The sequence below is a fragment of the Callithrix jacchus genome, chromosome 12, assembly GCF_049354715.1.
Source record: "Callithrix jacchus isolate 240 chromosome 12, calJac240_pri, whole genome shotgun sequence".
Lineage (NCBI taxonomy): Eukaryota > Metazoa > Chordata > Mammalia > Primates > Cebidae > Callithrix > Callithrix jacchus.
In genome coordinates, this window is record NC_133513.1 from 4,787,302 (window position 1) to 4,806,553 (window position 19,252).

Here is a 19,252-nt window from a genome sequence, read left to right on the forward strand (position 1 = left end):
CTGCATGTTTAGTGGTGGTTTGAATCCAGAAGGTCGGGACAAGAGATCACACTAGAAACACTGGTTGAAGGGTTTATTTCGGCAATAGCGCAATCACACAGCGCCGCGTGGCGGGGCACCCACAGCTGCCTCAGGAGGTGGCAGCAGCGGCTGCTTTTGCAGCTCTTCTCTCTTCCAGCATCCTCTGCTTCTGTTTGGCCAGACATTTCCTGGCAGAACAGTGGCCCCCCAGGTCCTGATCTGGGAAAGCAATGGAAACAAGCTGGGAACCCAGGCGTGTGCTATATGTAAATGGAGCAAATTCAAGTGGGCAGAAGGGAGAGGGCTGGGTTTGCAGTGGTTCTGGGCTCTAGGCCTCAGAAGGCCTTGGGCAAGTGACACTGACCACAGAAGGATGGGGGGTCACTCACAGCGATCCTGGTAGGCCTTGGCCACCTGGGTGAACAGCTCCACTTCCTTGGCACAGTTCTGCTTGTAGTTTTCTCCCTCCCTCTGCTGACAGGCCTTGAGCCGTTCCTGGATAATGTTGACAATTTCTTGATCAACTTTGCTGGGGAACAAAGGGAGCGGAAGAGGCTATTCACAAAGAATCCTTTCTCTACCCAGGAAGAAAAGTTGAAAGCAAGATCTTGGGGTCTGACTCCTCCCACATCTGACTCCACCCCTGAGATCTGGACATATTCTGGGTGGCTGAGGCCAACCCGTGGCGTCCCAGGGACCCCTGGCCCGGCAGCACACATGGTACAGGTCACACTCCCAGCGCGGCTCACGTACTAGTCCCTCCTCCACTGCATCTCGGCTTCAAATATGCACAGGACATCATTCTCCTTGCACTCCGTGATGTCTGGCACGCGGCGGTACTGCCGGTGGTAGTAGTAGTACCTGTTCTTTGCGTGCTGCCTTTCTATAAATTCTGCAAAGAAAAATCCAGACTCAGCCCCATTGGGTTAGACAGCCTTTTGGCTGTTATTTCTCCTAAGCCTACCGAAGAACTTCCTGAATGTTCCAGCATTTAGAGAACAGGCACTTAGTCTCTAAGAAGCGTGGCCAGCCAGGCAATCCTGTGAAGGCCTAGGCTATAGCTGATGGAGAGCATTACCTTACTGTCCCCCACACATCCCTGCCAGCAGCTCATTCTCACAGACAGGACTTACTGGGACGCAGCTCTGCCAGTGTAACTCCCCCAGCTGCACAGGCAGCCTCCAAGAAACAGAACTTGACCTCCTTACCGCCTCAGCTTCCCCACTGGGAAATGAACAAGCTAGACAGAGAGCGCAAACATCCAGACACATAGGACAGAAGTGTTCAAGGACTGCTACAAAAGGGAGCTGAGTCCACTGCTGCATGGTTTCCAGATCCGTGGGCGCTTGGCAGACTTCATCCTCTTACCAAAGAACCACCGGAGGATGCTACACACCCCGGTGTTCAAAGAGAACTGAACCAGGCTGAGCATGGTGGCTCACACCTGGAATCCCAGCAGTTACGGAGGCTGAGGCGGGAGGATCAGCTGAGGTCAGGAGTTTGACACCAGCCTAGCCAACACGGTGAAACCTCGTGTCTACTAAAAATACAAAATTTAGCTTAGCATGTTGGTGGGCGCCTGTAATCCTAGCTACTGGGGAGGCTGAGGCAGGAGAATCGCTTGAACCCGGGAGGCAGAGGTTGCAGTGAGCAGAGATCGAGCCACTACACTCCTGCCTGGGTGAAAGAGCAAGACGCTGTTTCAAAAAAAAAAAAGACAAACTGTACTCATATTAGAAATAAACTTTAGGCTGGGCACAGTGGCTCACGCCTGTAATCCCAGCACTTATGGAGGCGGAGGCAGGAGGATCACCTGAGGTCAGGAGTTTGAGACCAGCCTGGCCAACACGGTGAGACCTCGTGTCTACTAAAAATACAAAAATTAGCCGGGTGTGGTGGTGGGCGCCTGTAATCCCAGCTACCGGAGAGACTGAGGCAGGAAAATAGCTTTAACAGCGGGCAGGAGGGGCGGGTATTGGGGGGAAGCAGAGGTTGCAGTGAGCGGAGATGGCGCCAGTGCACTCCAGCCTGGGCAACAGAGCAAGACTCCTCAAAAAAACAAAAACACTGAACTGGACATTCTCCTGGTTGGGTACAGAGATAGTGAATTCGGGCATCTCGGCCATCACCCAGACACCTGGTCATCTGGCAGTGAGACGGGTCTAACAACCCCCAGAATTTAGATGCTTCCCGGTGCAGACCCCCTCTTAACATTTGAGCGGGGCCTGAGGCCAACGGTGCAGCGGAGAGGTTCCCCGGGCGGCGGGGGCCGGAGAGGGGCAGTGCGCGCTGGATGCGGCATGGAGGGAAGAGTCCTGAGAAGACGCGGGGCGTCCCGGGGTGCAGGGGAGATGAAGGGATTTCGGGAGGTGAGGCCCAGGGTGCACTGGGAGGCGACGGAGCTCGGGGGTCTGCGGGCGTGGGGGGGTGTTCCCAGAGCGACGGGACCCCGGGGGCACTGGGGGATCCAGGCAGGGTGCAGGTCCAGGGCTCTCCGGAGGCCGACGAGGGAGCCCCGGGCTGGGTCCTCGTACCTCTCACGAGGGTCACGGGGCGGTCCACGATGAGGTCGAAGGCCTTAGTCAGGTAGACGACGGGGTTGGGTAGCCAAGTCTGCGACGACAGCGCCGGGGTGCGTGTCGGGGGCTCGGGGTACACATCCTTGTCCCAGGTGTCAGGCATGGCGGTGGCAGGCGCGGACTCCGCTCCCGGACACGCCGCCCTGCTCTCCTGCTCGGTCCGGGTACCGCGGCCTAGGTCGCCCGCTACAGAGGACGTCGACGCCGGCTGCGCCTGGGCGCTGGCGGCCACGAGGCACCATGGGACTTGTAGTTCCCCGGCTCTGCCCGCCGCGGGCGGGACCCGCGTCGCCGCAGGGCGCCCCCTTGTGGGGCCTCCGTTCTCTATCTGTGCCCAGAGCCTGCGCGGTGCTGGGGGCTGATCCGGGCGCCTGCGGGCAGCCGCGAACCAGACAGATTCTTGCTTACCGTGAAAGAAACAGAGAACAGGCAACAGACATAAGGACTAGGAGGGAGTCATTAGGTTCCCATTGCGTGCCACGCATTGTGCTGAGTGCAGCAGCGAAGAAGATAAACAGCCCGGCTCTGATGGAGAACAGACGCCGTTAGAGCACACACGACAAAGTGAACAAAGAACATGCAATTCCAAATGCCCTACTCCTCCAGGAGCCTTCCTGGATTGCCTACCCCTTCTCTCTACCAGGGCGCCTTATGGACTGGCTGGTGCCAGTGAACTTGGGGGCCTGCCTGGGGCAGGGCAGGAGGCGGGGCTTTGCCCCTAAGCAACTCATAGAGAGAAGGGACTCCTACTTTGGGCAAAGGGCCCTCTGGCCGGCTTTGACGGTTCCATCCTGGCCCTGGGCACTTCGATGCTTCTAGGCAGCTCTGCTGAGCAGACCCCTGCTGGCGCCATCTGTAATTACACCGGGCATGGCCCCTGGCTGGTATCCAGGACACTGGTCACGTCCTGCCCTGAGGCTGAGGCCAGCGACACAGAGCCATCAACCCTACAGACAAACAGGATCTAAAGTCACAGAAACATGAGATCTTCACAATATGAACTTTTTTCTTTTGAGACGGAGTTTCGCTCTTGTTACCCAGGCTGGAGTGCAATGGTGCGATCTCGGCTCACCACAGCCTCCGCCTCCTGGGTTCAGGCGATTCTCCTGCCTCAGCCTCCCGAGTAGCTGGGATTACAGGCACGCGCCACCGTGCCCAGCTAATTTTTTGTATTTTTAGTAGAGGCGGGGTTTCACCATGTTGACCAGGATGGTCTCGATCTCTTGACCTCGTGATCCACCCACCTCGGCGTCCCAAAGTGCTGTGTGCTGTGATTACAGGTGTGAGCCACCGCGCCCAGCTTTTTTTTTTTTTTTTAAAGACAGGGCCGGCCGGGCATGGTGGTTCATGCCTATAATCCAAGCACTTTGGAGGCCAAGGCGGGCGGTTCACCTGAGGTCAGGAGTTCAAGACCCACCTGACCAACATGGTGAAACCCCGACTTAAAAAAAAAAGGAAGACAGGGCCTCATTCGGACACCCAGGCTGGAGTGCAGTGCTACAATCACGGGTCACTGCAGCCTTGACCTGCTGGTTTCAAGCGATCCTCCTGTTTCAGCCTCCCAAAGTGCTGGGATCAGAGGTATGAGCCACTTCGCCCAGCCAGGGATCTCAGTCTTGAAGTGCAGCGCTGGTGATCCTCAAGGTGCAGCCAGGCCTCTCCCTCCTCTCTCCCATCATTAGCCCTGCTCCCCGCTGTCTACCCAGCTGTGTCCCAGCCCTCAGGATGGGAATCCCCTCCACCTCCATGTCAGCAAACTGCCCCAGGCCCCTCCTCTTGGCTGCCGCCTGGGAGAAGGTCCCCACCAGGCTACCGTGGCCTCCACCTTGCCCAGCCAGTCCTTTCCTGGGAGGGGCATGACCCAGTCCCAGGGCCACTGAGGAAAGGAGTCCTGGCTCTGGGTGACCCCCCCCAGGCTGCCCATCTGATGCCCCCAACACTGCCCCGCCCCAGCCTGCTCCTGGCACCAGAGACCCTGCTGACTGTGCCAGGGGCTAATCTGGGAGCTGGCAGCTGTGAGTCCTGGCTCTGCCACTCGACCTCTGGCGGCGAGCAGGGAGGCCCCTTCCTGACCTTCAGGGATCTGCCACCATGGTTGGTGGGACCAGGGTGACATGGCGGGTGGGCTGGGGTTGGAGCTGGAACTCTGGGGAGAGGGGACAGCTGGGCTCCTGGACACTCCCTCAGAGGGACAGCCTTCTGGCCTGTGAGGGGATGGGAGGCTGGAGGGGGCAGCAAGGGGGCGAAGGCTGGGCTGCTGGCCCCGGAAATGAACAGATAGTAGTGGCCACCTGACCCAGGAACTCTTGGCTGCAATGTGGGCACGACCCTCCTGGACCCCAGGCTGAGCCCACAGAGGCAGGAAGCCTATGGCTATGGAGGCCCCATCCATAAGACGCTGCCCCTTGGCAAACCTTCCTCTTTCCTCCTATAGACAGACGGGGGAGGCACTGAGCACCGGCCTCAGTCTGGGGCCTCTAGTCCATTTTTCCAGGTATGGGTTCTGGGATCATCCAGCTCCACTGCCAGGGACACCCCGGCTCTGACCTCCTTTCTGCCCCCTAGTCCCACCGGAAGTTTTCTGCCCCTCGGCACGGACACCTGGGCTTCCTGCCTCACAAGAGGAGCCGTCGGCACCGGGGCAAGGTGAAGACGTGGCCGCGGGATGACCCCAGCCAGCCTGTGCACCTCACGGCCTTCCTGGGCTACAAGGCGGGCATGACCCACACCCTGCGTGAGGTGCACCGGCCAGGGCTCAGTGAGTCACCGTTGTTGGGCCCCTCGGGGGATGGGAGGGCTGAACCTCCAGAAGCTCGGAACCAGAACTCCCGCTCTTTTCTTTTTTTTTGAGACGGAGTTTCGCTCTTGTTACCCAGGCTGGAGTGCAATGGCGCAATCTCGGCTCACCGCAACCTTGGCCTCCTGGGTTCAGGCCTCCTGCCTCAGCCTCCTGAGTAGCTGGGATTACAGGCACGCGCCACTATGCCCAGCTAATTTTTTGTATTTTTAGTAGAGATGGGGTTTCACCATGTTGACCAGGATGGTCTCGATCTCTTGACCTCGTGATCCACCCGCCTCGGCCTCCCAAAGTGCTGGGATTACAGGCTTGAGCCACTGTGCCCGGCCGCATAATCTGATTTTTTTCTTCTTTTTTGACTTGGGGTCTCACTCTGTCACCCAGGCTGGAGTACGGTGGGGCGATCTTGGTTCACTGCAATCTCCGCCTCTCAGATTCAAGCGATTCTCCTGCCTCAACCTCCCAAAGTGCTGGGATTACAGGCGTGAGCCACCGCACCCGGCCCAGAACTCCTGCTCTTGATCCGGGCGGGGCCGCAGTCCCAGCACGAGGCCCTGCCCCGGGGAACCGTGGTGAACGCGGAGCACAGGCAGGGCTTCCGGGCAGGTTCTGTCATGGCCCCAGCCGGCATATGCGGACGTCAAGGCACAAAGCAGTGAGGAAACTGGCCCAGGCACACCGGGCCAGTAAGCGCAGGTGCTGGGATTCAAACGCCAGCTCGGTGTCCCAAGCCTTGGGTTCAAACCACCTGCTAGGACGGCTGCATTTTTGGCCATTGTTGGTCTATTTCATGTACCATTATTTCACATGTAAACCTATGTATATAGTTTGGTTTTCGTTTTATTATTTATTTTTGAGACGGAGTTTCGCTCATGTTGCCCAGGCTGAGTGCAATGGCAAGATCTCGGCTCACCACAACCTCTGCCTCCTGGGTTCAAGCAATTCTCCTGCCTGAGCTTCCCGAGTAGCTGGGACTACAGGCACGCGCCACCATGCCCGGCTGATTTTGTATTTTTAGCAGAGATGGGGTTTCTCCATGTTGGTCAGGCTGGTCTCGAACTCCCGACCTCAGGTGATCTGCCCGCCTTGGCCTCCCATAGTGCTGTGATTACAGGTGTGAGCCACCAGCCTGGCCGGTTTTGGTTGTTTTAATTATAGATTTACAAGTACTTGTAAGAAATAATGCAGGCCAGGCATGGTGGCTCACGCCTGTAATCCCAGCACTTTGGGAGGCCAGGGCGGGCGGATCATTTGAGGTCAGGAGTTCCAGACCAACCTGGGCAGCATGGCGAAACCCTGTCTCTACAAAACATACAAAAATTAGCTGGGCGTGGTGGTGAGTGCCTGTAGTCCCAGCTACTTGGGAGGCTAAGGGGTGGGAGGATGACATGAGCTTGGGAAGTTGAGGCTGCAGTGAGCTATGACTGCACCCACTGTACTCCAGCCTGGCCAACAGAGTGAGACCCTGTCTCAAAAAAAGAAAAAAAAATCAATTGTAATTATTAAACTAACAAACTCACTGGGCTAACAAGCTCATTTGGGCTCAGCCCCACCCTCTGGGGGAATGCTGCCTTGGCCTGCCCCTGTGAGCCCAGCTTTTCACTCCCTCCCCCAAGGGCTTCAGGAGGTCCCCTTTCATGCCCCATCCCTGTGTCTCATCCAGAAATTTCCAAACGGGAGGAGGTGGAGGCGGTGACAATTGTGGAAACGCCACCCCTGGTGGTGGTGGGCGTGGTGGGCTACGTGGCCACCCCTCGAGGTCTCCGGAGCTTCAAGACCATCTTTGCAGAACACCTTAGTGATGAGTGCCGGCGCCGATTCTACAAGGACTGGTGAGCACCACCTTGGGTGGGCCGCCCAAGGGCTGCTGGGACCACAGAGGTTGGTGCCTGAGGCTCTAGCTCTTGCTGAAATGATAGGTGTGGAAGAGTAGGAGAGAAGACTCAGAGTGTGTGCCTGTAATCCCAGCACTTTGGGAGGCCGAGGCAGGAGGATCATTTGGGGTCAGGAGTTCGAAACCAGCCTGGCCAACATGGTGAAAGCTCATCTCTACTAAAACAAACAAAAAAAAATTGCCAGGCGCAGTGGCTCATGCCCATAATCCCAGCACTTTGGGAGGCCGAGGCGGGTGGATCACGAGGTCGAGAGATCGAGACCATCCTGGTCGACATGGTGAAACCCCGTCTCTACTAAAAATACAAAAAATTAGCTGGGCATGGTGGCGCGTGCCTGTAATCCCAGCTACTCAGGAGGCTGAGGCAGGAGAATTGCCTGAACCCAGGAGGCGGAGGTTGCGGTGAGCCGAGATGGCGCCATTGCACTCCAGCCTGGGTAACAAGAGCGAAACTCCGTCTCAAAAAAAAAAAAAAAATTAGCCGGGTGGTAGTGATACACACCTGTAATCCCAGCTACTTGGGAGGCCAAGGCAGGAGACTCACCTGAGCCTGGGAGGCAGAGGTTGCAGTGAGCCGAGATTGCGCAGCTACACAGTCAGGGCAACAGAGTGAGATGGCACAGTGGCTCACGCCTATAATCTCAGCACTTTGGGAGGCCGAGGTGGGTGGATCACCTGCAGTTAGGAGTTTGAGACCATCCTGGGCAATATGGTAAAACCCCATCTCTACTAAAAGTACAAATATTATTGTGCCTGGGCGTGGTGACTCACACCTGTAATCCCAGCACTTTGGGAGGCCGAGGTGGGCAGATCATGTGAGGTCAGGAGTTTGAGCCTGGCCAACATGGTGAAACCCCATCTCCACTAAAAATATAAAAATTAGCCGGGCGTTGTGGTGCGTGCCAGCTACTCAGAAGGCTGAGGCAGAAGGATCCCTTGAACTCGGGAGAGGGAGGTTGCAGTGAGCCGATATCACGCCGCTGCAGTCCAGCCTGGGAGACAGAGTTAGACTCCATCTCAAAACCAAACCCAAAAACAACAACAACAAAAGAAGCTAATTTTGATGGAATGTTAGCATTGGCTCTGAGTTTCCTAGCAGCCACGGTGAAGAGTGAAATAGCCAGCTGAGAAGTTATTATACCTAGGAAGAAAGGTATTCTCAGCCTTCAAATCGCCCTTGGCAGTAAGTCCTGAAAGAAACCTTGGTTTTGGCCAGGTACAGTGGCTCACACCTGTAATCCCAGCACTTTGGGAGGCTGAGGCAGGGAGACCACTTGAGCTTAGGGCTTCAAGACCAGCCTGGGCAACATGACAAAATCCATCTCTACCATAAAAACAAAAAATACAAAACATTAGTATTTTTGGCACACACCAGTGGTCCCAGCTAAACGGGGGGGGGGCTGAGGTGGGCAGACTGCTTGAGTCTGGGGGGTCCACGCTGCAGTGGGCCGTGTTTGTGCCACTGCACTCCAGCCTGGGAGACAAAGTGAGACCCTGTCTCCAAAAACAAAAATGAAAGGATGGCTTCCAAGCCCGAGGCATGCTGCCTAGCCACGGCAACCAGCAACCCTTGAGAAGTGGGACCAGCCGTCCGAGCCACGTGGCAGGTGGGGTGGCCCCTAGGTGCCTGGACTGCAGGGCTGGCCAGCCCCTTCTCTGAGCTTCTGCACCTCTGCCACTCGCTCTCGGGCCCGGGAGACAGTGAGGGTGCCCACATTACAGAGGAGGAAACCGGGTCCTAGACAGGGAGGGGCCGTCTGTGTTCAAAGACGGTGGCTGGAACCAGCTCCAAGGCCTCCAGGGTGGGGGGCAGACCCAGCGGTAGGACCCCTGCTTGGTGGGCTGGGGCTGGGAATGGGATGGGGGCAGTATGGACCTGGGGAGCTGCCCCGGTTGGGGGGCCTCTGAGCACCCTCCTGTGTGTGGCTCAGGCACAAGAGCAAGAAGAAAGCCTTCACCAAGGCCTGCAAGAGGTGGCGGGACACAGACGGCAAAAAGCAGCTGCAGAAAGATTTCGCGGCCATGAAGAAGTACTGCAAGGTCATTCGGGTCATCGTCCATACGCAGGTCAGCCCCACCCCCTGCCGTCGGCCGGTCCCTCGGCCCGCGCCCCTCCCCTCACGCAGGTCAGCCCCACCCCCTGCCGTCAGCGGGTCCCTCGGCCCGCGCCCCTCCCTTCCCGCAGGTCAGCCCCGCCCCCTGCCGTCGGCCAGTCCATCGGCCCGCGCCCCTCCCCTCACGCAGGTCAGCCCCGCCCCCTGCCGTCGGCCGGTCCCTGGGCCCGCGCCCCTCCCCTCACAAAGGTCAGCCCCACCCCCTGCCGTCGGCCGGCCCCTCGGCCCGCGCCCCTCCCCTCACGCAGGTCAGCCCCGCCCCCTGCCGTCGGCCGGTCCCTGGGCCCGCGCCCCTCCCCTCACAAAGGTCAGCCCCACCCCCTGCCGTCGGCCGGCCCCTCGGCCCGCGCCCCTCCCCTCACGCAGGTCAGCCCCAGTCCCCTGCCGGCGGCCGGTTCCTCGGCCCGCGCCCCTCCCCTCACGCAGGTCAGCCCCGCCCCCTACCGTCGGCCGGGCCCTCGGCCCGCGCCCCTCCCCTCACGCAGGTCAGCCCCACCCCCTGCCGTCGGCCGGTCCCTCGGCCCGCGCCCCTCCCCTCACGCAGGTCAGCCCCGCCCCCTGCCGTCGGCCGGTCCCTGGGCCCGCGCCCCTCCCCTCACAAAGGTCAGCCCCACCCCCTGCCGTCGGCCGGCCCCTCGGCCCGCGCCCCTCCCCTCACGCAGGTCGGCCCCAGCCCCCTGCCGGCGGCCGGTTCCTCGGCCCGCGCCCCTCCCCTCACGCAGGTCAGCCCCGCCCCCTACCGTCGGCCGGGCCCTCGGCCCGCGCCCCTCCCCTCACAAAGGTCAGCCCCGCCCCCCGCCGTCGGCCCGTCCCTGGGCCCGCGCCCCTCCCCTCACAAAGGTCAGCCCCACCCCCTGCCGTCGGCCGGCCCCTCGGCCCGCGCCCCTCCCCTCACGCAGGTCGGCCCCAGCCCCCTGCCGGCGGCCGGTTCCTCGGCCCGCGCCCCTCCCCTCACGCAGGTCAGCCCCGCCCCCTACCGTCGGCCGGGCCCTCGGCCCGCGCCCCTCCCCTCACAAAGGTCAGCCCCGCCCCCCGCCGTCGGCCCGTCCCTGGGCCCGCGCCCCTCCCCTCACAAAGGTCAGCCCCACCCCCTGCCGTCGGCCGGCCCCTCGGCCCGCGCCCCTCCCCTCACGCAGGTCGGCCCCAGCCCCCTGCCGGCGGCCGGTTCCTCGGCCCGCGCCCCTCCCCTCACGCAGGTCAGCCCCGCCCCCTACCGTCGGCCGGCCCCTCGGCCCGCGCCCCTCCCCTCACGCAGGTCGGCCCCAGCCCCCTGCCGGCGGCCGGTTCCTCGGCCCGCGCCCCTCGCCTCACGCAGGTCAGCCCCGCCCCCTACCGTCGGCCGGGCCCTCGGCCCGCGCCCCTCCCCTCACAAAGGTCAGCCCCACCCCCTGCCGTCGGCCGGGCCCTCGGCCCGCGCCCCTCCCCTCACAAAGGTCAGCCCCGCCCCCTGCCGTCGGCCCGTCCCTGGGCCCGCGCCCCTCCCCTCACAAAGGTCAGCCCCACCCCCTGCCGTCGGCCGGCCCCTCGGCCCGCGCCCCTCCCCTCACGCAGGTCGGCCCCAGCCCCCTGCCGGCGGCCGGTTCCTCGGCCCGCGCCCCTCCCCTCACGCAGGTCAGCCCCGCCCCCTACCGTCGGCCGGGCCCTCGGCCCGCGCCCCTCCCCTCACAAAGGTCAGCCCCACCCCCTGCCGTCGGCCGGGCCCTCGGCCCGCGCCCCTCCCCTCACAAAGGTCAGCCCCGCCCCCCGCCGTCGGCCGATCCCTCGGCCCGCGCCCCTCCCCTCACGCAGTCAGCCCCGCCCCCTGCCGTCGGCCAGTCCCTCGGCCCGCGCCCCTCCCCTCACGCAGTCAGCCCCGCCCCCTGCCGTCGGCCAGTCCCTCGGCCCGCGCCCCTCCCCTCACGCAGGTCAGCCCCGCCCCCTGCCGTCGGCCAGTCCCTCGGCCCGCGCCCCTCCCCTCACAAAGGTCAGCCCCGCCCCCTGCCGTCGGCCCGTCCCTGGGCCCGCGCCCCTCCCCTCACAAAGGTCAGCCCCACCCCCTGCCGTCGGCCGGCCCCTCGGCCCGCGCCCCTCCCCTCACGCAGGTCGGCCCCAGCCCCCTGCCGGCGGCCGGTTCCTCGGCCCGCGCCCCTCCCCTCACGCAGGTCAGCCCCGCCCCCTACCGTCGGCCGGGCCCTCGGCCCGCGCCCCTCCCCTCACAAAGGTCAGCCCCACCCCCTGCCGTCGGCCGGGCCCTCGGCCCGCGCCCCTCCCCTCACAAAGGTCAGCCCCGCCCCCCGCCGTCGGCCGATCCCTCGGCCCGCGCCCCTCCCCTCACGCAGTCAGCCCCGCCCCCTGCCGTCGGCCAGTCCCTCGGCCCGCGCCCCTCCCCTCACGCAGGTCAGCCCCGCCCCCTGCCGTCGGCCAGTCCCTCGGCCCGCGCCCCTCCCTTCACGCAGGTCAGCCCCGCCCCCTGCCGTCGGCCAGTCCCTCGGCCCGCGCCCCTCCCCTCAGCTTCCACGGCGCTGGCAAATGTCAGCCTAAAAATACCGGAGCTCTGGCACAGCCCCAGAGGAATGGCTGACTGGCCTTGCTGGCCACACGCGACCCCAGGGACGGGTGCTGAAAGGCATCAGTGCCTTTTGGGGTACGAGGGGTGTCACCCACACCAGCTAGTCATCTAAGGCCCTGGCACGTGCTGAAGGCTGCGTCCCCAGCCAGCTGTGGAGGGCTGGTCACCTCCCTTCGGGTTCCGGCACAAGTGTGCGTGGGAATCGGGGTTTGTACCTGGGACTGGCTTTGTAGGCTGACAGGCAGGCGGCATCCTCCAGCTTATTCTGGAATACTCTTTAGCATCCTTGTCCTCAGGAAGAGCCTCCCCAGGCCCTAGAACAGTGCACCCAACCTGATCCTCCCGCAGCCCCCGGAACCCACACTCCCCCTTTCACAGGCCATGCCTGGGCCGGTCACCACGGCATGTTCATCTCCCTGGACAGACTCCAGAGGGACAGAGGCCCTAGGTGAGGCCACAGCTGCCACCAAGAGCCTGGTATGCAGGAGGTGCCCTATAAACACTGGCTCCATACATATGCTCCATACATACCTGCCCCATACACACCAGCCCCATACACTCCTGCCCCGTACACTCCAGCCCCGTACACACCAGCCCCATAAACACCTGCCCCATACACCCCTGCCCCATACACACCAGCCCCGTACACACCAGCCCCGTACACACCAGCCCCGTACACACCAGCCCCGTACACACCTGCCCCGTACACACCTGCCCCGTACACACCGGCCCCGTACACACCTGCCCCGTACACACCTGCCCCGTACACACCTGCCCCGTACACACCTGCCCCGTACACACCTGCCCCGTACACACCTGCCCCGTACACACCTGCCCCGTACACACCTGCCCCGTATACACCTGCCCCGTACACACCTGCCGCATACACACCAGCCCCATACACACCAACCCCATATACAGCAGCCCCGTACACCCCTGCCCCGTACATCCCTGCCCCATATACACCAGCTCTGTACATCCCTGCCCTGTATACCCCTGCTCCATGCACACCTATGGGTCACTGTGTGGTGTGTGCTGGCGTCTCTGTCTCCACCTCTACAATGCACAGCCTGTGCTTCACACAGCACCAGCCAGAGACCTCATCAAAAAAAAAAAAAAAAAAAAAAAATCAGGGCCATGCACAGTAGCTCACACCTGTAATCCCAACACTTTGGGAGGCCAAGGTGGGCAGATCACAAAGTCAGGAGTTCAAGACCAGCCTGACCAACATGGGGAAACCCCGTCTCTACTAAAATACAAAAATTAGCCTGATGTGGTGGCGTCCACCTGTAATCCCAGCTACTCAGGAGGCTGAGGCAGGAGAATTGCTTAAACCTGGGAGGCAGAGGTTGTAGTGAGCCAAGAACGAACCACTGCCCTCTAGCCTGGGCAACAGAGTGAGACTCCGTCTCAAAAAAAAAAAAAATCAGGTCAGGTGTGGTAGCTCATGCCTGTAACACCAGGACTTTGAGAGGCCAAGGCAGGCGGATCATCTGAGGTCAGGAGCTTGAGAACAACCTGGCCAATATGGCAGAAACCCAAAAATACAAAAAAACTAGCCAGACATGGTGGGCGCCTGTAATTCCAGCTACTTGGGAGGTTGAGGCAGGAGAATCGCTTGAATCTGAGAGGCGGAGATTGCAGTGAGCCAAGATCGCCCCACCGTAATCCAGCCTGGGTGACAGAGTGAGACCCCAAGTCAAAAAAGAAGAAAAAAATCAGATTATGCGGCCGGGCACAGTGGCTCAAGCCTGTAATCCCAGCACTTTGGGAGGCCGAGGCGGGTGGATCACGAGGTCAAGAGATCGAGACCATCCTGGTCAACATGGTGAAACCCCGTCTCTACTAAAAATACAAAAAAAAATTAGCTGGACATGGTGGCGCGTGCCTGTAGTCCCAGCTACTCGGGAGGCTGAGGCAGGAGAATTGCCTGAACCCAGGAGGCGGAGGTTGCGGTGAGCTGAGATCACGCCATTGCACTCCAGCCTGGGTAACAAGAGCGAAACTCCGTCTCAAAAAAAAAAAAAAAAGAAAAAGAAAAAATCAGATTACATCACAGTCTGCACTTGGAAGAAAGTCTGAGCTCCCCGATCCCAGTCCTGCCTGACTGCTGCCCATGCTCCTTGCTCCCCACCATCTGGCCACAGTGGTCTCTCTGTCCCACCAACTTTCCAAGACCTCCCCTGCCAGCAGGCCTTTGCACATGCGGGGCCTACTGCCCAAAGCTGCTCCAGTCTTTGTCTAGGGGATCCTTGTTAGCAGCGTCACCTCCTCAGAGAGGCCCTCCCTGCCCCGACCACTGTATCTGAAACAGCCCCCATAGCCCATCAGAGCACTCTGTCCTCACCAAGAGTTACCTGGCTTCGGCCGGGCGTGGTGGCTCACGTCTGTAATCCCAGCACTTTGGGAGCCCGAGGCAGATGGATCATGAGGTCAGGAGTTCAAGACCAGCCTGGCCAAGATGGCGAAACTCCATCTCTACTAAAAATACAAAACAAAGAATTAGCTGAGCATGGTGGCGGGCGCCTATAATCCCAGCTACTCGGGAGGCTAAGGCGGGAGAATCACTTGAACCTGGGAGGTGGAGGTTGCAGTGAGCTGAGATCGCGCCACTGCACTCTAGTCTGGGTGACAGAGTGAGACTTCATCTCAAAAAAAAAGTTACTTGGCTTCCTTCTGTCCTCCAGCGAGATGGTGGCTCCTGAGGTGTGGGACTCTGTCTGCCTCATTGCACCCCGCATCTGCAGTGCCCGGCACGACACACGGCTAGCAGCCTCATTCGAACACCTGTGAACGAATGCATGTGTAAAGACAGCAGGGGCCACGGCCGGCCATGCCATGTTTGGTGGGGGCGTGATCCTGTGGGCCACGGCGTGACCTCCAGTCATGTCCTGCAGATGAAACTGCTGCCCTTCCGGCAGAAGAAGGCTCACATCATGGAGATCCAGCTGAACGGCGGCACGGTGGCTGAGAAGGTGGCCTGGGCCCAGGCCCGGCTGGAGAAGCAGGTGCCAGTGCACAGCGTGTTCAGCCAGAGTGAGGTCATTGACGTTATTGCTGTCACCAAGGGCCGAGGCGTCAAAGGTAGGGCTCAGTGGGGGTGGCAGCTCCAGGGCAGGCTACCTGGAGGCAGTGGGGACCAGCCTGGCCTCTCAGCCACCAGCCCCGCCCACTTGCAGGTGTCACAAGCCGCTGGCATACCAAGAAGCTACCGAGGAAGACGCATAAGGGCCTGCGCAAGGTGGCCTGCATTGGTGCCTGGCACCCGGCCCGTGTGGGCTGCTCCATCGCCCGGGCCGGGCAGAAGGGCTACCACCACCGCACAGAGCTCAACAAGAAGGTGCGTCCACAGCCGGGGGAGGGGGACACTGTGTGGTTGGACCCCTGCCCTCAGTACTGGCCTCGGCAGGTGGAGTGCATGACCCAAACACTGCCAGGGTCATGAGATGCCCTCACCAGCTCTGAGTCTGAGCATGTGTGCTGATGGGCCTGTATGGGCTGCTGGCCCCAGAGGCCACCTCCTGCCCCTGACATGTGCCCCCCTTTTCTGGCAGATCTACCGCATTGGCCGGGGGCTACACATGGAGGATGGGAAGCTGGTGAAGAACAATGCATCCACTAGCTACGATGTGACCGCCAAGTCCATCACACCGCTGGTGAGGCTGGGAGGGCGCATCTGCCAGGCCCATCACACCGCTGGTGAGGCAGGGAGGGCGCATCTGCCAGGCCCATCACACCGCTGGTGAAGCAGGGAGGGAGCGTCTGCCAGGCCCATCACACCGCTGGTGAGGCAGGGAGGGCGCGTCTGCCAGGCCCATCACACCGCTGGTGAGGGCTGGAGTGGGGTCAGGCTGGCCCAGGGAACCTCAGGTATGCCCCAGCTGGGTGCGTTCACCAGAAGGGCTCATGATTTGTGCCCCACAGCTGGACGCTGCCCCCCAGACACGCGGGGACCAAGGCTTTGACATCTGGGCAGTCATATGGGACCCTTGCCTCTGCTGTCCAAAACATATGGATGTAGTCACAAGCAAGATATCCCTGCTGCATCCCACATCCTCCAAGGCTCCTCTGGAGGCAGCTTCCACTCCAGCTGCTGTCATGTGGGCGTGGAGTGTGGCAGCTCCTACTGTGGCCTGGGGGTCAGGCCACATGGGCTCAAACCGCATCTCCAGGACTTAGCAGCTGTGGAGCTTGGAGCAAGTGACTTTACTTCTCTGATTCTCAGTCTCCCCAAACAAGAATGCAGATTGTTGAGTAAGATAACATATGAAAAGTTCTCAGCAACCAGGCGCGGTGGCTCGGCCTGTAATCCCAGTACTTTAGAAGGCTGAGGTGGGCAGATCACAAGATCAGGAGTTTGAGACCAGCCTGGCCAACACGGTGAAACCCCATCTGTACTGAAAATACAAAAATTAGCTGGGCATGGTGGTGCATGCCTGTAATCCCAGCTACTCAGGAAGCTGAGGCAGGAGAATTATTTGAACCTGGGAGGCGGAGGTTGCAGTGAGCTGAGATCGCGCCACTGCACTTCAGCCTGGGTGACAGGGTGAGACTCCATCTCAAAAAAAAAAAAGAAAAGGACTTAGCTTGTGACTCAGATGCTTTCCTCAGTAGGGGTGGCATGATAGTCACCCCTATACCTGGGGGCTGGGCATGGGGCTCCCTCCAATCACAGCCTGCTGTGGGGATTCTCCTAGGGCTCCCAGCCACCTGCTAACTCAGAAGCCCTGTCTGGGCCTGGCCCCTGACCTGTCTCCTCTGCAGGGTGGCTTCCCCCACTATGGAGAAGTGAACAATGACTTCGTTATGCTGAAGGGTTGCATTGCTGGTACCAAGAAGCGGGTTATTACGCTGAGAAAGGTTGGCAGGGCCGGGTGGGCTGGGGAGTGGGTACCCAAGGGATGCCAGCCTGTCCTGCCCTGCAGCCTGCTACAAGGCGAACGCAGTGGGAGGAACAGTAAGGGAGGGGTCTGGCAGGAACTAGGTGTGCAAGACCTTCCTGGTGTGGCCTGGCGGTCACAGCAGGGTGATCAAGATCCCCACCCTTGATGTCTACTTGACCACGGATTCCCCAGTCCCTCCTGGTGCACCACAGCCGCCAGGCCCTGGAGAATATTGAGCTCAAGTTCATCGATACCACCTCCAAGTTCGGCCATGGCCGCTTCCAGACAGCCCAAGAGAAGAGGGCCTTCATGGTGAGCTCAGTGTCCCCCATCCTTGTTCTTCTCTTGGGCTCCCATTCCACATCCAGCCTGCCCGAGTAGGGAAGCTGGAGCTGGCAGGGACTCCCCTTTGCTCATCTGCAGGAGAAACTCTCTTCTTTTTTTTGAGACGGAGTGTACTGGCACGATCTTGGCTTACTGCAACCTCCACCTCCTGGGTTCAAGCAATTCTCCTGCCCTAGCCTCCTGAGCAGCTGGGACTACAGGCACGAGCCACCACACCCAGCTAATTTTTTGTATTTTTAGTAGATGGAGTTTCACTGTGTTAGCCAGGATGGTCTCGATCTCCTGACCTTGTGATCTGCCCGTCCTAGCCTTGCAAAGTGCTGGGATTACAGGCATGAGCCATCATGCCCAGCCTGCGGGAAAGGCTCCTAAGGGTCTACCCCTGGACACTGATTCTCTAGAAGAGAAGGGGTAGGAACCGGCCTTGGAATGGGTGACCTGGAGCCTGGCTGAGGGCGGTGTTTCTGGCCGGACTCCTGTGACTAAGCCTCCTCTTGCACCACCCCGCAACCAGGGCCCCCAAAAGAAGCATCTGGAGAAGGAAAAGCCAGAGACCTCGGGAGACTTATAGGCTGCACCCGGTGGATGAGCCCTGAAGTGCAGCGCACCCGCTGTCTGCCCTGATGAGGAATAAAGGCCGGAGGCGACTCTTCCTGCAGTGTCTCGGAGCGATTTGTAACCACCCAAAGGGGTTCACCTTGCCCAACACCTAGACAAAGCTGATTCATTAAGACAGGGGAATTGCTGGCCGGGGTGGCTCACGCCTCTAATTCCAGCACTCTGGGAGGCCGAGGCAGGCGGATCACCTGAGCTTGGGAATTCGAGACCAAACTGACCAACATGGAGAAACCCCATCTCTACTAAAATACAAAATTAGCAGGGTGTTGTGGCGCATGCCTGTAATCCCAGCTGCTCAGGAAGCTGAGGCAGGAGAATCGCTTGAACCCGAAAGGCGGAGGTTTCCGTGAGCTGAGATTGCACCACTGCACTCCAGGCTGGGCAATAAGAGCGAAACTCTGAAACTCTGTCTCAAAGAAACAAATTAAAAAGGGACTTTCAATAGATAAAGAGTAATTCATGAAGAGCCGATTATGCGGGAGATTGGAGTTTTACTGTTACTTAAATCAATCTCCTTGAGCATTCAGAGAGCAGAGTTTTCTTTTCTTTTGAGATGCAGTCTTGCTCTTGATGCCCAGGCCGGAGTGTAATGGCACAATCTCGGCTCGCTGCAACCTCTGCCTCCTGGGTTTGAGTGATTCTCTTGCCTCAGCCTGCTGAGTAGCTGGGATTACAGGCGCCTGCCACCACGCCAGGCTAATTTTTGTATTTTGAGTAGAGACGGGGTTTTGCCATGTTGGCCAGACTGGTCTCAAACTCCTGACCTCGTGATCTGGCTGACTCAGCCTCCCGAAGTGCTGGGATTACAGGCATGAGCCACCGGCCTGAACAGAGAGCAGAGTTTTAAGGATAACTGACCTGTCTTCTCTGCAGGGTGTGGGGAAGCCAGTGAGCCAGGAGTGCTGACTGGTCAGGGATAAAATCATAGGGAGTCGAAGCTGTCTTCTTTCCCTCAGTCAGTTCCTGGGTGGGGGTGGCAAGATGGGATGAGCCAGTTTATCATTCTGGGTGGGGCCAGCTGACCCATCAAGTGCAGGGCCAGCAAAATATCTGAAGCACTGATCTTAGGAGCAGGTTAGGGGCAGAATCTCGTAGCCTCCAGCTGCATGACCCCTAAACCATAATTTCTAATCTCGTGGCTTCCGGCCCTAACAAGACAACCTAGTAACCCAGGCACGGAGGTGTGCTTTGGGAAAGGGCTGTTACCGTCTCTGTTTTAAACTATAAACTATAATCGGAGTTCCTCCCAGTTATTTCAGTCTACCGCCAGGGATGAACAAGGACAGCTTGGAGGCTAGAAGCAAGATCGAGTCGCTCAGGTGACAGCCCTTTCACCGACTCAGTCATAATTTGCAAAGGCAGTTTCAGCTGGGCGAGGAAAGGCTGCCTGACCTGCGGTGGCTCGGGGCTTAGCACCGGGGACTGAACGGGGAAAACACGGCCCTAGGTTGCG

General features: G+C 60.0%; 2 protein-coding genes and 1 long non-coding RNA gene across 3 annotated transcripts; 2 read left to right on the top strand and 1 right to left on the bottom strand.

The window, feature by feature from the left end:
- Nucleotides 1–58: 58 nt before the first annotated feature.
- On the bottom strand, nucleotides 59–2,797 carry NDUFB10 (NADH:ubiquinone oxidoreductase subunit B10). Its single transcript, XM_035266631.3, has 4 exons — nucleotides 2,556–2,797; nucleotides 775–913; nucleotides 411–550; nucleotides 59–240 (listed from the first exon to the last, which is right to left on the bottom strand). Exons 1-4 carry the CDS (start codon nucleotides 2,701–2,703, stop codon nucleotides 131–133), a joined length of 537 nt encoding a protein of 178 aa, XP_035122522.1. The 5' UTR covers nucleotides 2,704–2,797; the 3' UTR covers nucleotides 59–130.
- A 1,836-nt stretch (nucleotides 2,798–4,633) lies between these two features.
- RPL3L (ribosomal protein L3 like) lies at nucleotides 4,634–17,833 on the top strand. Its single transcript, XM_035266606.3, has 10 exons — nucleotides 4,634–4,694; nucleotides 5,166–5,358; nucleotides 7,061–7,229; nucleotides 9,223–9,358; nucleotides 14,851–15,037; nucleotides 15,133–15,293; nucleotides 15,508–15,609; nucleotides 16,718–16,813; nucleotides 17,029–17,148; nucleotides 17,696–17,833. Exons 1-10 carry the CDS (start codon nucleotides 4,692–4,694, stop codon nucleotides 17,750–17,752), a joined length of 1,224 nt encoding a protein of 407 aa, XP_035122497.1. The 5' UTR covers nucleotides 4,634–4,691; the 3' UTR covers nucleotides 17,753–17,833.
- LOC144578557 (uncharacterized) lies at nucleotides 15,617–16,531 on the top strand. The gene is made up of 2 exons (XR_013524534.1): nucleotides 15,617–15,738; nucleotides 15,878–16,531. It is a non-coding gene; the product is annotated as an uncharacterized LOC144578557 (long non-coding RNA).
- Nucleotides 17,834–19,252: the final 1,419 nt, after the last annotated feature.

Coding starts and splice junctions, on each gene's coding strand:
- NDUFB10 (XM_035266631.3), bottom strand. CDS start 2,703: ATGCCTGACACCTGGGACAAGGATGTGTACCCCGAGCCCCCGACACGC. Junction 914..2,555: donor CCCCGTGACCCTCGTGAGAG/GTACGAGGACCC, acceptor TTTTCTTTGCAG/AATTTATAGAAAGGCAGCAC. Junction 551..774: donor ATGCAGTGGAGGAGGGACTA/GTACGTGAGCCG, acceptor TTTGTTCCCCAG/CAAAGTTGATCAAGAAATTG.
- RPL3L (XM_035266606.3), top strand. Junction 7,230..9,222: donor CGCCGATTCTACAAGGACTG/GTGAGCACCACC, acceptor TGTGTGGCTCAG/GCACAAGAGCAAGAAGAAAG. Junction 16,814..17,028: donor GGGTTATTACGCTGAGAAAG/GTTGGCAGGGCC, acceptor CGGATTCCCCAG/TCCCTCCTGGTGCACCACAG.